The 13,840-nt window shown below is 47.2% G+C and overlaps 1 protein-coding gene across 1 annotated transcript; it reads right to left on the bottom strand.

Annotated features, from left to right (window-relative positions):
- Positions 1 to 6,250: 6,250 nt before the first annotated feature.
- dldh (dihydrolipoamide dehydrogenase) lies at positions 6,251 to 11,773 on the bottom strand. The gene is made up of 11 exons (XM_028988804.1): positions 11,338 to 11,773; positions 10,936 to 11,238; positions 10,656 to 10,716; positions 10,310 to 10,567; positions 9,668 to 9,728; positions 9,420 to 9,550; positions 8,433 to 8,602; positions 8,087 to 8,303; positions 7,192 to 8,005; positions 6,993 to 7,098; positions 6,251 to 6,903 (listed from the first exon to the last, which is right to left on the bottom strand). The coding sequence occupies exons 1-11, from the start codon at positions 11,389 to 11,391 to the stop codon at positions 6,898 to 6,900; spliced, it is 2,181 nt and encodes a 726-aa protein (XP_028844637.1). The 5' UTR covers positions 11,392 to 11,773; the 3' UTR covers positions 6,251 to 6,897.
- Between the last annotated feature and the right edge of the window lie 2,067 nt (positions 11,774 to 13,840).

The raw sequence follows: 13,840 nt of genomic DNA, 5'->3' as shown, positions 1-13,840 counted from the left end.
AGAGCTTTCTATAAACTCATGGGGTGAATTCCGTCGGGACATTTGGCCTCATGGTGTTATTACAACCTCACGCTAATTAACAGCAAAATGGTTTCTTTCTGTGTAACAAACTAGGTGATGCAGGCAACCTCTTTTACAACCCCAAAGCCTTTTTTTTGATGAAAGCCTTTTTTTAACACACACACACACACACACACACATATTGGGACATTCATATTGTTAATGACTATGGTAGAATGGAATGGGCGTTAATGAATGGAACACCTGCATACATGTAGAGAAGAACTTTATCTGTAACAATTAGTCTTGAATTCCAATGGAACATTATATTCATTAATGCAATACTGTCACTTTAAAATCTTTGTTGATTATTAGAAAAAAAATTGTGCTGAAGGGTTAAAACTGCCCTTCTTCAGACTAGTTAAGAATTAGCAATTGTGGGTTTGACTAACTTTCTTTTAATAAAAAGGACATGAGTCAAATTTTCAATCTAATAGAGAATCTATGCCCCTAAACATCACAGCTCATGAGAAGCTCTACCCACTACAGTAAACGTTTGACCTCTATCACTGCCCACCAAGTATCGAGGTGAGTCTTTACTATTGACCAAATACTTCTGCACCATATTCAAATAAATTCATTAAACATCTTTTTTATATTATGTCTCTCACAGTGTAACTATGGTAAAAATTGCACAAATGGTGGCTGCCAAATACTTTTTACCCCACTTTATATAGTCAAGTGTTTGTTCTGTGCTTTGTCATCTATTGGTTTTGTGTCCCACACACTCTGCTGTTGTGTGAACTATTCAACTAAACTTTATACAGTGCATTTGGATAGTATTTACACTTTTTCCACATTTTGTTAAGTTACAGTCTTATTCAGTCTTATTAAATCTAAAAACCGAGAAAACCCTTTGTAAAACACATGTATTCACAGTTTTGCTCAGGCAGCACCTGTCAAGCTTCACCAGGCTGGATGGGAAGTGTCAGTACACAGCCATTTTTTCAGATCTCTCCAGAGATTTTCAATGGGAGTCAAGTCTGGGCTCTGGCTGGGCCGTTCAAGGACATTCACAGAGTTGTCCTGAAGCCACTCCTGCAGCTGAAAAACATCCCACACCGTGATGCTGCCACCACCATCACACAGCACACATTGCACACAGTATTGGCCTGGGGATGAGTGAGGCCTGGTTTTGTTTGTCATAGTCCAAGAGACCTTCAGGTGCCTTTTGGCAAACTCCAGGTGAGCTGCCATGTGCCTTTTACTAAGGAGTGGCTTCCATCTGGCCACCCTACCATACAGGCCTGATTGGTGGATTGCTGCAGAGATGGTTGTCCCTCTAGAAGGTTCTCATCTGTCCACTGAGGACCTCTGAAGCTCACCATTCAGAGTGACCTTCGGGCAGCAGAATGTTTTTCTATAACCTTCCCCAGATTTGTGTCTTGAGATAGTCGTGTGCTTTGAGACAATTCCTTTGACTTGGATTGTGCTCTGACATGATCTGTCAACTTTGGGACCTTATGTATACCCGTGTGTGCCTTTCCAAATCAGGTCCAATCAACTGTTTGTTCCACAGGTGAACTTCAATTAAGCTGCAGAAACATCTCAAGGATGATCAGGTGAATCAGGGGGCACCTGAGCTCAATCTGTGCTCAGATTTTTTTACATTTTTAATACATTTTCCAAAACCTCACACAAGTAGTTTTTTTCACATTGTCATTATGGAGTGTTGTGTGTAGAATTCAGAGAAAAAATTAATTTAATCCTTTTTGGAATAGGACTGTAATATAACTAAATGTGCGCTGTGAATACTTTCTGGACGCACTGTAATTTGTGACCAGTTTGTGTGGTCAACCTGATGTTTTTTTGCTTGCATGTCAATATAATTAAGGTCAGTGACACAGCATTGTGAGGTGACCTATGCACTCAGTGTGTGTTGGGGTTAAATTGAAAACTCATATCCCACCTGGTTCTAGAGTCTGTGCAGCATGTGGCTGATGGGAAAACCATGTGCATTCTGGAAAGGCATTCCAGACCTTCATGTCCACCTTTTCATCTATGTAGGAGTGACACTTCCTTCAAAGAACAGCTTGTGCCAATAAGAAACGTTCATGCAAAAATTCTACAGATGCTCATACAGAGCTACAATTCGTCTCTGCTCGTCTATTAATCCTTTAAAAAGTGATTATATAGTCTAAAAAGTCTAACTATCAGCAGGCGAAAAATAGCACAAGTGACGACTAAACTCCAAAGTGCAGCATCCCCTGAACAATCCAAAAAGAAATTAAGGCTATTAGTTGTCTCAAGTAAAATTCTAGGACTGCTACAAAGAAAGTGGAGTGAATTGAACCTACTACTCTATAATAAATTTGCTAATTATGCCATTTGGCATCAATAAGATACTCATAACGTATTCCCTACATATACCTGTCTGTGTTTGCCTCGTGCTGCAGCTACATCATTTAAAAATATTGTCAGTGCTGATGGTTAAGGTTGTGTTGAGGTTAAATTGAAAACCCATATGTGTATATGTCTGGATGCAGACATATACCAGTTCCTTCATGTTAGCTACAAAGCTAACCAAACACTGGCCTTATGTTACAAATTTCAGACTAGTTTCAGCTTAACGTTAACAGTTTAAAAAAGTTTAAATTTAAATCATTACCTGTATTCAACTTTTCAGATGATATTTTAAATCATTCGCATTGTAAGTAAAATAGAGGTCAGATTTCCTCTTATTCAGAGAGTCCCCACAAAATAATTAAGTTGTACTTGTTGGTTTCTCGTTTGTTTGAAATGAAATGTGCACATGGTCATATATATAAATGCATAATCCTAAAGTCATATATCCAGTCATGTCTTTATTTTTGTTTTTCATTAGTTTTCATTGCTACACACAAAGCGTTATGCTGATGGAACGGCTTTCATGTGTTAATGTCTTCTGTTGCCTGTAGAGCCTCGTGTGAATGGTGTGTGACTCTCTGTGTTTAACAGTGCACAGTTGGGACTGGCAGCGAGTGTTGTGTCAACAGTATTCCCTTTTGTGGGGCTGTGTGTGTGTGTGTGTGTGTGTGTGTTGCACAGATCATGATGACATGCCAGCTTTTACACCCACCACTATCCCTTTTGTGTCCCGGTAATTGTTCAGCGTGAAATAGTTTTGTTTCCCAAGACTTCCCTGGCATAGCCCTAAATCCTGTCTTTAGCCCGTTGAGGGAGATCTAAGGGTCCAGGTTGCAGCGGTTGAAAGGGGGATGGCCAGGGCATTGTGGGTAGTGACAGGTGACCACTATGGAGGAACAAAGGGTGGGTCACTGCAGGAGCGGGGTCCCTTTTCTTTTCAACGTGTTTTCCTCTCGCCACAATCTGTCACAATCACACAACCACAATTGCAAAATTTTACTCGCCATTGAGGGGCCTGGCAGCAGAAAACAGCTTCATACTGACTAATCCATGCAGAAGTAAGGGCGCGCACACAGACAGAGGGCTAGCTTTCGCACTCAGATTTCAACGAAGAAAAGGGATGAAAGAAAAGAAGAAAGAGAAGAAGGGGAAAGGGGTAACAATCTGTGACAAGACTAATCAAGCCATGAAGGTGAAACACTTAAACAAGCAGGCTTGGTTATAAGTCTTCTGTTGTCATGTTAATATAGTTTCGTTGGAAATGTGCGGTGTTGTCGCGAACGATGGTCCAAAAAGGCAAAATGAAAAACAAATACAGACAGAGAAACGATTCCTGCTATCACAGTTGATCACTGCAAACAATTATCGGTTTACTTTCTTCGCTGTATATTAATGCACTTAACCACTGGAAATGGAACACTCATACCATAGATTATGATGCAGAGTTTATTTCTAGTTTACAATGACTTTTATTTGTCTCTTTGATGGTATTTCCCGTCCTCTTTCATTTGCTAAATAAATGTAACATTTCTTTTTCGACATTTATCCTTCACTTTATCTTTGATTTCGAAACCACCAACACACTTTGGGCTGAAAGAATGCTTTGCTTCAGATGGTGATTGCTCGGGCTTGGGAAAAGCCCTTTGAATAATAGAATGGCCACACAAACTCTTGGCATTGCACCAAATTACAAACATATTGTTGGATCGATCCCACAAAGAATGAATAGCAACGGCAAATTCTAAGGATGAGTGAGCCTGTATCCCTCTGTGATCCTGTCAAACGGATTGGCACTTATTGGTACAACAAAATGCACCTGTTTACGGCCCTTCAGTCAGACCGTCCCCATTATATTTCGCAGTAACGGAAGAAACGGTCGAAAATACGGAAAGCAGAAAGATTTTCAGCTTTAAAAGAGATGTAATTCCTACATGCAGTCACATGTGTGAGGAATCCTGGGAATTGACATTTATGTAAAATCTTTTAACAATTTCCATACAGAATCAGCAATGAGAGAATAATTGCACATTTTTGAGTTTCAGTCTTTGTATTCTCACAGTCTCTCTGTTTCTGAGATGTGGAAAAGAGATTTTAGATGCTGTGGTTGTGTGGCAATAAACAAAACTTCAAATCGCAGTTAATCGCCACCTGTTTTGGATACAGAAAGTCAAAAAAAGGGGGCAAAAGAGAACTTGCCGGATGTGGGCCGCCCGCATATTTGAAATAAAATGACTGCAAAAGTGTTTGTTGGCCCTTTTGTGTAAAAGCCGCTACCTTTTAAACATGGACATCAATGCCGACCGTTGTTCAATTGCAGACACGCCACTGAAAAGGAAAGATTAAAAAGAAGATATTTGCATTTGGATGTGGAGCAGCGAAACGGGCCTACACTGAATCAAGAAACAAAAGGCTGCTTTAGGCCTGTCTCCTGATATTTTCCAACTCAGCGAAAAGCTATTGTGTGCGGGAAAAAAGTTAAGTTAAAAGCTTAGCATGGTATGTGAAAACAACTGTCCGACAGTTGTGTAATACAAGCAAATACTTTTCACCGTTGTCCATCGGAGCCGCTATATTCTGCCTGCTTCCACACATGAACTCTTTCACTCCTCTCCGTTTGAAAACTGAGATCATTTCGGTGTCCAAAAGTGGGTCTAACCCACTTTTTTTTAACCAAACTTCAATTCCATTATTTAATTTATTACACAGTTCATTTGAAATACTGCAAGGTTTTTTCAAAGTAGTGTTTACCACTAAGGTGCCGATCCATAATGTCATCGCTGGTCAGCCTGACTTGGTTAAAAGTGCCGGCATGTCTTTCCACAAGCGCTCCTTAAACTGTTTGTATATTTGTTCACAGCTGCCTGGAGCTGACTGGCCGTCCGTCGGTACCCGGCGTTGGCCAGGAGGGGAGGTGATGTGAAATTCTCCAGAATTGCGTCAGGCAGCATTCGGAATACTAATAGACTTGAAACTTCGCTGTGAAAACAATCAGCGGTATTTAGAGAGAACGCGAGCATCTGTTTCATCTTAGGCCCGTAAATACAGCCCACTTTTCAATTTGTCGCAAGCCACAGGACTCTTGTGTGGCTTCTCATCCATTTTACGCGGCTCTCCTCGCTACCTCTGTTGGGTACCCGTGCGTGTGTCTGTGTGTGTGTGTGTGTCTTTTGGCAGCTGCAAACGAATGTGTTACCCAAGGCACCACTCAGCTGTCCTCATGCTGGATTTTCTTCCACTGGACGTAATCTGAGAGACGGGACCTCACGTATGACATCATGAGGCCAACCTACAACAACTGTTGCAAAAAACACACTCACAGGGACTTTAGATCTATGTGATATGCAGAACATTTCAATGTCTGTTTGTCTTTTTGGGGGTTTCTGGAAGGATAATGGAGTTCAGTTGGTAAACCATAGGAGAACTTTTTTTTTTCTTGTCTAGAAATGGTCACCTCTCCGCCATTAAATGACTATGTTGATCTCTGCAACTTGACGACTTTAACCATGGCTTTAAACATCCCAACCCCATTTTCCAAAGGGCTCTGTCGTGACCAAAAATAACCCACCATCAAGACGAAGGTTGTAATTTGTGATTACCGGGTGTGTCTTTGTCTCACTTACTGGGGTACAGAAGGGAGTCGGAGGCCTGTTGAATGAGACCAGATTGGAGCTCAGAAGTCCCAGTCCAAGCAAGCCGCGAATCAACAGGCTCTGCTGCTAACATTTAGAACATTTCGCTGGACAGAAATGGAGTGACGCGATGTTCATTGATTCATACATTATTTATTTGGAAAAATATTTAGATGATTTCCTTCATGAGCAACAGTTATAAAAACAATACCCATACAATCTGTACAATGGTTCTTAAATACATTTATGGAAAACAGTCACATTGACCTGAAGTGCCTTATATACATTATACAATATGAGGAAGAAATTAAATTACAACAAACTGAATTCCACAAAACATTCACAAACATATATAAAACAAATGATATTTAAATAAAAAAGTATGCAATATAAAAAAATAACACAAAAATGGTAATTGAACATATTCAAAAGGCAGTGTTTTTTTTTTTTCCTCTCCAAACCAAGGGAACGGATCTGAGGACAGCACAATTACACACTGCAGTCAGTGCATACTTATTATACACATACTTCCACTAATATATGCATGTTAAATACATTTACTCATTTATTAAAAAAAGCAACCCTCCATAGTGCAATGAGGTAACTCTCCTTCCAGGGCGCGCATCACATCCATGTACTGTATGCACGTGTCCTGGACAACGGAAAACACGGGGAAGCAGGAGCCAGTATGGCCCAACAGCCAACATCTGCAGTCACTGTGCTTACTTCAGTTGAGATCCAGCTCATTCTGAGTATCATAGTCAACATCTTAGTTCCACAGCAGCAGCCACGCAAGGGAAACGTTCCCTCTGGTTTCAGCAGCATTCTGTCGGAGTAAAACCTCCTGTAGAGCGAGCGAGCGTTACACCTGAAGAGGACAAGAGGGGACAGTTTGAGTTTTTGTTTTGTGTAGACAGGACCGAGGTTTTTTTTTGACGGGCTGCTCGTGAAACTCACCTCAGTTGCAATTATACATTCATCTTTCTGGTCAGATATGACGTACACGGACTGGTACTTTGTGTCCTTGCACGTGGAATCTGGACGTTTCTTTTCCGAAGCGTCGCTGCAAAAAGTGAAAGAGGGGAAATGAGTTTTTCTCCCAAACCGCCGCGTGCTAACAGGTCCCAGATCAGCGCCGATGCAACGCAACGTTTACCTTTTTAAACGCTTCCGTTGTTTGTCGTCTGGTTCGCAGTCAGGAGCCTCGCACTTGGCTTCTCCTCTCGCCTCACACTTCTCGTCCTTCCCACGCGTCTCCTCCGGCTTGAGCTCGTGCACCAGATTGTAATCCACAGACGAGTAGCGGGACTTGTAGCCGTTCTTCTCGGTGCCGTCGCCGTGGAAGTCCACCTTCTTGTTCGTGTTCTTCACCTGGTGGGTGCCGATCACGCTCACCGACACGTCCTTGTCGCGGCCGCAGTTGTTGGCGAGGTTGTTCATGGTCTCGCTCTCGCCGTGGCCCTCCGGATACTGGCTCCTCTGCTGCAGCTTCACGCGGACAAAGACCACCAGCACGGCGCTGCCCAGCAGGAGCAGCAGCACCAGAATAATCCCGGCGCAGACGGCGGTCCAGGGGAAGGAGTCGTCGCCGCCGCCTTCCTTGCCGGAGGACCGCATGTCGGGCCCTTCGACCGCAGCCTGTCCGTTGGGCTGCTCGGGCAGCAAGAACTGGCAGTTTAGTCCCCCGTAGCCCGGGACGCAGGCACAAACGTAGCGTCCGTCCCGCTCGTGGCACGTGGCCCCATTGTGGCAGGGGCTGTGCGCACATTTGCTCACCGGGGAGCTGCAGTTTTTGCCGGCGTAGCCGGGCGGGCAGGTGCAGGTGTAGTCACCGAGTCCATCTTGACACGTGCCACCGTTCTGGCAGGGGAAGCCGGCACACTCGTTGACGTTGTCGTCGCAGTGGTCCCCGGCGAAGCCGTCCGGGCACTGGCACAAATATGAATCCACCAGGTCCAAGCACTGGGCGCCTGGAGAAGAAGCGTTTCAAAAGAAGCGTGAGCGGAAACGTCCGGGGTTGCGTCCGCAGGCGCGTCGAGGTTCACACTCACCGTTGGAGCAGGGGTCGGAGCTGCAGTGGTCGATCTTCTTCTCGCAGGTGAACCCGGCGTAGCCCGCGGGGCACTGGCAGAAGTACCCCCCCTCAGGGTTGTCCGCGCAGCGGCCACCGTTGAAGCACGGCCCGTCGGCGCAGCTCATGGCGCTCAGCTCGCAGTTCTTGCCGTAGTAGCCGGGCGGGCAGGCGCAGCTGTAGGTGTTTTCCATGTCCTGGTGAGACGGAAAAGCCGTGTGTTTAGAAGCCATCGTGCAGGTAACCCTATGAATTGCGTAAATGAATTCATCTAATAGAGTTCTCGTCTTTGAGACGTTTCATCAGTAGAAACAAACTGTGCGTACAGTGCAGCTTCCGCCGTTCCTGCACGGGCTGTCGACACATTCGTTGACTTCGATCTCGCAGCTGGCCCCGGTGAAGCCCGGTTTGCAGGAGCAGGTGTAGCTGCCCTGTCCAGTGTTGGTACAAGTGGCTCCATTCATGCAGGGTTTATGGTGAGTGCAGTAGTTCAGGTCTGAAACATTCGCGGCAAGTCTTGAATTAGTCTCGTTTCGTAAAAAAAAAAAAAAACATCACACCGTTCAAATATATTTGATGATTCAGCAACAAATGTAACACGATTCACAAATATAATTTCTCGACGCAAAAATTATTTACGTGATGCACTAATGTCAGTGCAGTTGCATTTAATCGCAAGCTGATAAACCGGCATTTACAAACCACATCAACTGCCAATCACATCAATGGATGTTCGAGAGTTTTGTGCATTGTCGTGGTCTCTTGGTTTCATCAAATGAATTTATAAATATAATGCGAATCAGCCAGTGTTTAGCTGTGGTAGCAACACGGTTTCTCGCTCATGTCATGTGGTGTCCATATAAAGGGGTCTGGTGATGGACACTCGTAGCAGACAGTAGCTGCGCTTGAGCTTCCCTTTTCACCTTGTTGCGGTCGGATGATGCGGTTAACCTGTTCAGAGAACTTCAGATCGTGTTCTTGTATCCAGGGTTTGTCCAGACACCAGGCTGTCTGTGTTGACATGTGACGGACGGACGGGGACAGCACAGTTACTACCACAACAAAACACTGGAGGATGACTTTTTTCCTGACTTTTATGAAACTTGTGTTTTCGCAATTCCTTCCAAGAGACCAAACTCTCAAACATCAGTTGATGTGATTGGCTGTAAACTTTGGAGACAAAAAAAAAACAGCGTTTGTAAATGCAGGTTTATCACTTTGTGAATAAATGTAACTGCACTGACTTTTGTGAATGATGTTAAAAAACTGGTGTTACATTCACATTGTGGGTGTGAGTAGACCATGTGCCTCACCTTGGTTGCAGAACAGGCCTCCCCAGCCTTCCTGGCAGTTGCACTGCCACGGCTGCTGGCAGGTGCCATGCAGGCAGCCAGGGTAACGGATGCAGTCGTCGCAGTATTTGCCACTGAAGCCCACCCTGCACCTAAAGGAAACCAGAAAAAATATTAATATGGTTAAAAATGTGCATTTGTATAAATTTACATGATTCATATCAACGTTCCCAAGGACAGAGAACTTCCAGAAGTGCTCGGATACTTACTTGCATTCACCGGGCTTGTCACAGAACCCGTGTTCTTCATCACACCCCGGAAGGCAAATTGCTGTGAACACAAAGCGCGTTCTCACATTAACTCAGTGATTTGGCCGTTTGTTTAATCTGCTGGACCTTTTGTGTCGAGCCGCTCGCTGAATTATTCCGGACCTATTAGCGCTCTCTTGGAAAGTTTTTTCTCTCCCCTTCTTCCCCTCATCACCAGGGGCAAGGGCATTCTGCTTACCCAGTTACTCCTGCACAAAAGCCCCCCCCCACCCAAAAAAAAAAAAAAAAACACAAAAGCTCCTTTTTCCTCCTAACTGTGGGTCAGAAAGTCCCCTCTTTTTTCCCCTCCCCGTCCCGTCCCGGCGGCGCGGATAAGAGTGGACAGCTGGTATACACGGTGCCAGCGCAGGACAGCTGCTCCATTGTCTCCCTTCACTCGGCAGCTGCCCGGTCCCCAACAATGGCGCGCCGCGCTCAGCCAATCAGCGCCGAGCGCGCTGCCAGCCAGCCAATCAGGCGGCGCGTTTAATCTGCGGCGCACGTGTGATGCGAGTAATAAAAAAGGGGAAAAAAAAAAAGAAAAAGAAATAAACGCCTGTTGCCGCGCCGACGTTTCCGTGCGGTCAAAGCGCGTAAACTCACGTTCCGTGCAGTACTGGCCCTTCCAGCCGGAGTTGCAGATGATGTCGCCGCGGTCCCCGCAGGAGAAGTGGCCGAAGGCGTCGTCTCGGGGGCGGCACAGGACCGAGCAGCCCTCGCCGTAGTAGTGGTCGTCGCACACAAAGCGGTAGGCGTACTTGAGCTCGGTCCTGCCCCCGGTCTGGAGGTCGTGGGACCAGTCCTCGCCCACGGCGAGGTGGCGCTGCGTCGTGACGCGGCTGACCAGCCGCTCGGGGTTTTCTGTGAAAGTGACGCGTCAGTTGATGAAGCGAGAAATAAAAATAAAAAACCCTCACACACACCCCCCCGCGACCGGGTTCCTGCTCACCTGTGGAGAGGTCGTCGCTGGAGTCGGTGTGAAGAGCTTCGATGATGAGCGAGAAGGTCCCCTGTAGCCCCCAAAAAAGCACAGGCCAATCACAACGCCAGAAATGACTCTTATCGTGCAAATAACACAGTGTGACGTCGCCCATCCCACCCCCGTGTTCGCACTTCGCGGGCTACTGTGCGGAATTTCACGCTGCGCTGCCTGCCGGAGAGGTGGGGATCCTCACCCCTGGAACATCTGTCCCACTTCAAACCAACATCGGGGACGCGAAGCCACTCACCGGCCACGTGAAGCCGAAGGGGAACCGGATCGGGTTGGTGAACGAGTCCTCCGACACGATCTCGGGGATCTGGAAGGAGTTGGAGCCCAGCACGGGGGTCACCGCGCCCCCGTAGGTGCAGGGGGGCTCCGGGGACACGTTGGCCTGGTAGTGCTTCAGGCAGACGCGAAAAAACGTCTTGCACTCGCACTGCTGGACGCCGGCAGCCCCGGATCCTGCTCTGCAGCAGTTCGTGTTCCCCGTCACGCCTTTCTTGTTCAGGAACTCTTGCAACTTCAGCTCGAAAACCCCAGAACACGATGCCTGGAGGGAAAAAAAAAACGCGTTTTTATTTATACGGTTGGAAATTAAAATAAAATAAAATAAAAACCACGATGTGTCAGAGTAGAGGAAACGCCTTACCTGACATGTGATCACGCACAAGGTGACAGCTAGCAGAAGCGCCTGGCGTCCCATGGTGGATGTTCTTCAGCAAGAGCCCGGACCAGACCACACCAGACCAGATCAGAGTGTCCCAGAGCTCAAACAGTCATGGAGAGGAAGGTCGCCTTCATCAAAGTCACACAACTCTCTGGCTGGCTTCTCGGTACGTGTTCAGCTTGCGTCTTCTGCCAGTGGCTTCTGTTTAGATGCTGGCGTGAGTCGCTTAGGTCCTTTCTCAAGAGTGTAATCCCCAACAGCGAGAAAAAGATGCGCAAAAAGTCCCCCAAAACGCCAGAAAACGCAATTCCTCGGTTGGTGGATAAATCCAGGCTTCTGTGAGTTTCCACGGCCGCGGGGCGGGTCGTGCGCTGCGTTACTCGACCCCCTCGGTTTCTGGCACTGCTTCCCGCTCCGAAACGTGCGTGCGTCTGAGGTCCCGAGCAGCGCGTCGCCGGTTATATACAGGCCGCGGCCGCTAGGGTAATGACATGCAAATGAGCTCTGCCCCCCCACCCCCCCATCCCCTACACCCCCAGTCTGTCTCGAGCTGTCACAAAGGGACACCCCCCCCACACACACACTCGCACACACACACACCTCCCCGACACCCCCACACTCAAAAGATCGCCAAATGGTCACTGAGCTGTAAAATGTGCAACTCTTCCTTGTAGCCCAAACCCCCATTTGCATACTAGAGAGAGAGAGAGAGAGAGAAAATGATTTTTTTTTGGTGACATTAGAACTTCAGGAGCGCATCGCGGTCACTCCGTGACTCGACAGTAATACGCGCGCAACGAAAACGAAACGTCACGGTCCCCACGGGCGCGTCACGTACGAGACACTGCGTTGCGTGTTCAGCGGATAAAAGACCAAAAGCAAAAAGGTGTTTTAAAAAGACAACTCGTCCTGTCGGGTGATGTTGGTATACGGCCTCTTTATCTCGTTTTTTTTTTGTTTCCGCGGACGGCACTTGTTGCGGAATTGGCGCATGCAGGTAACCGTGCGCACTTTGGAGACGGTCCCTTGTGACCGAGTAACGAGTGCGCAACTTTACGCAGCGCAGCCGCAGCCGTGTTGCTGTTCAACATAAACGTCCCCTGTGTCCCGTTAGCGAGAGTTTAAAACGTCATAATCATGACCTTATTTTATTGCTTGATAGTTATTTTAATACACGTCGTGCGTAAAACGGGGACGCTGCATTAATAAGGACAACTTGAGGAACGTTACAGCCGGAGTTGGGATATTAAATTCCTGCGCGCGTCTCCTGACGTCTTTAAAATCCGTTTTACGCCGCCGCCCCGGGCGTGCTGCAGTCGGGTGTGTGCGTGTGTGTGTGTGTGTGTGTGTGCAGATATGCCGCGCTGGTGTGTGTCGCTCGCGTGGCTGTCATTAAGGCCCTGTGTTATTGTGTGGGGGGAAGAATGAGCTTCTCAGCTGTATGGTAATGCGCTCAGCACCTGCTCCTCTCACAATGTACGGGGGAGCGGCGGCTCCCCTCACACACACACACACACACACACACACACACACACCATCAGAATAATGCAGCGGTTATCGCGAGGACCTTGTTTCAACAACTTTTTTGTTTGGGCACATTTTCATAAAAACCAACAAAACTTTTTTTATGTGACGCGCCAGCGCTCCCCATCCCTTTCTCTCTCTCTCTCCATCGCTCTCTTCCCCTCTCTCTCTCTCCATCTCTCTCTCGACTTTCTCTCGCGTGGGCTTGTTGCCAGGATTGTTCTGATGTAAATTTACATAGCCCCCATTCATCTGTGTGTGTGTGTGTGTGTGTGTGTGTGTGTGACGGGTGGTCTTCATTAGGACGTTAATTGAAACGGAACTTTCATTTTGGAGGAATGTACCGGCGTTTGGATGTTTGGTGTTTTCTACACGCACTCCGGCTCCCGACAATGCCGGCTTAAACGAACAGCCCCACGTGATTCGAATGTTTTATTCAATGAAAAAGAGCAGAACTCGAATTGATGTGCGTAGTTCGGTACGATCCTATATGTATGTCTGCCCCGTTATTAACCACGTTTAGAACCCCACCGAAGATGCTGCTGCCACTGCACCACCTGTTGACGCGTTCCACGGTAAATCCCATCCCGTGTTTATGGGGCGGATCCCCCGCGACACCGCGAACAGCGCTCTTCCACGTCCACGGGCGCCCGTCAGCGGCCACACCCCGGCCGATTCTTCACGCGGACGCGGCGCGCATTTCTCCAGTGCGGCCGAGAGGCGTGATCACGTGGCCCGGATCCACGGCCACTGTGCGCCGCGCGTTCTTTTCACGGCGAAATTTATGCCACGCGATTCTGTCCTGGTTAAATCAAGCAGAAAGCCCCCCCCCCTTCTCGTCCTCCTCCCGCTTTCACGAGGTGGACTATGGAGAGACTGTTTAACTTAAGTGTTTCTATAGGGGGCTGTTGTACTTTAACTCCTGCCCACCAGTAGCTGCGCCGAACAAAGGGGGGACTCG

The sequence above is a fragment of the Denticeps clupeoides genome, chromosome 8 (assembly GCF_900700375.1).
Source record: "Denticeps clupeoides chromosome 8, fDenClu1.1, whole genome shotgun sequence".
NCBI lineage: Eukaryota > Metazoa > Chordata > Actinopteri > Clupeiformes > Denticipitidae > Denticeps > Denticeps clupeoides.
The sequence above is the reverse complement of the archived record's forward strand: the minus strand, read 5'-3'. Positions and strand labels throughout refer to the sequence as shown.

What these genes read in the sequence shown, in the direction of transcription:
- dldh (XM_028988804.1), bottom strand. Translation starts at nt 11,391, where the DNA reads ATGGGACGCCAGGCGCTTCTGCTAGCTGTCACCTTGTGCGTGATCACA. An exon ending in GGGCCAGTACTGCACGGAAC is followed by an intron (nt 9,729 to 10,309) that starts GTGAGTTTACGC and finishes TTGTGTTCACAG; the next exon opens with CAATTTGCCTTCCGGGGTGT. An exon ending in GACAAGCCCGGTGAATGCAA is followed by an intron (nt 9,551 to 9,667) that starts GTAAGTATCCGA and finishes GGTTTCCTTTAG; the next exon opens with GTGCAGGGTGGGCTTCAGTG.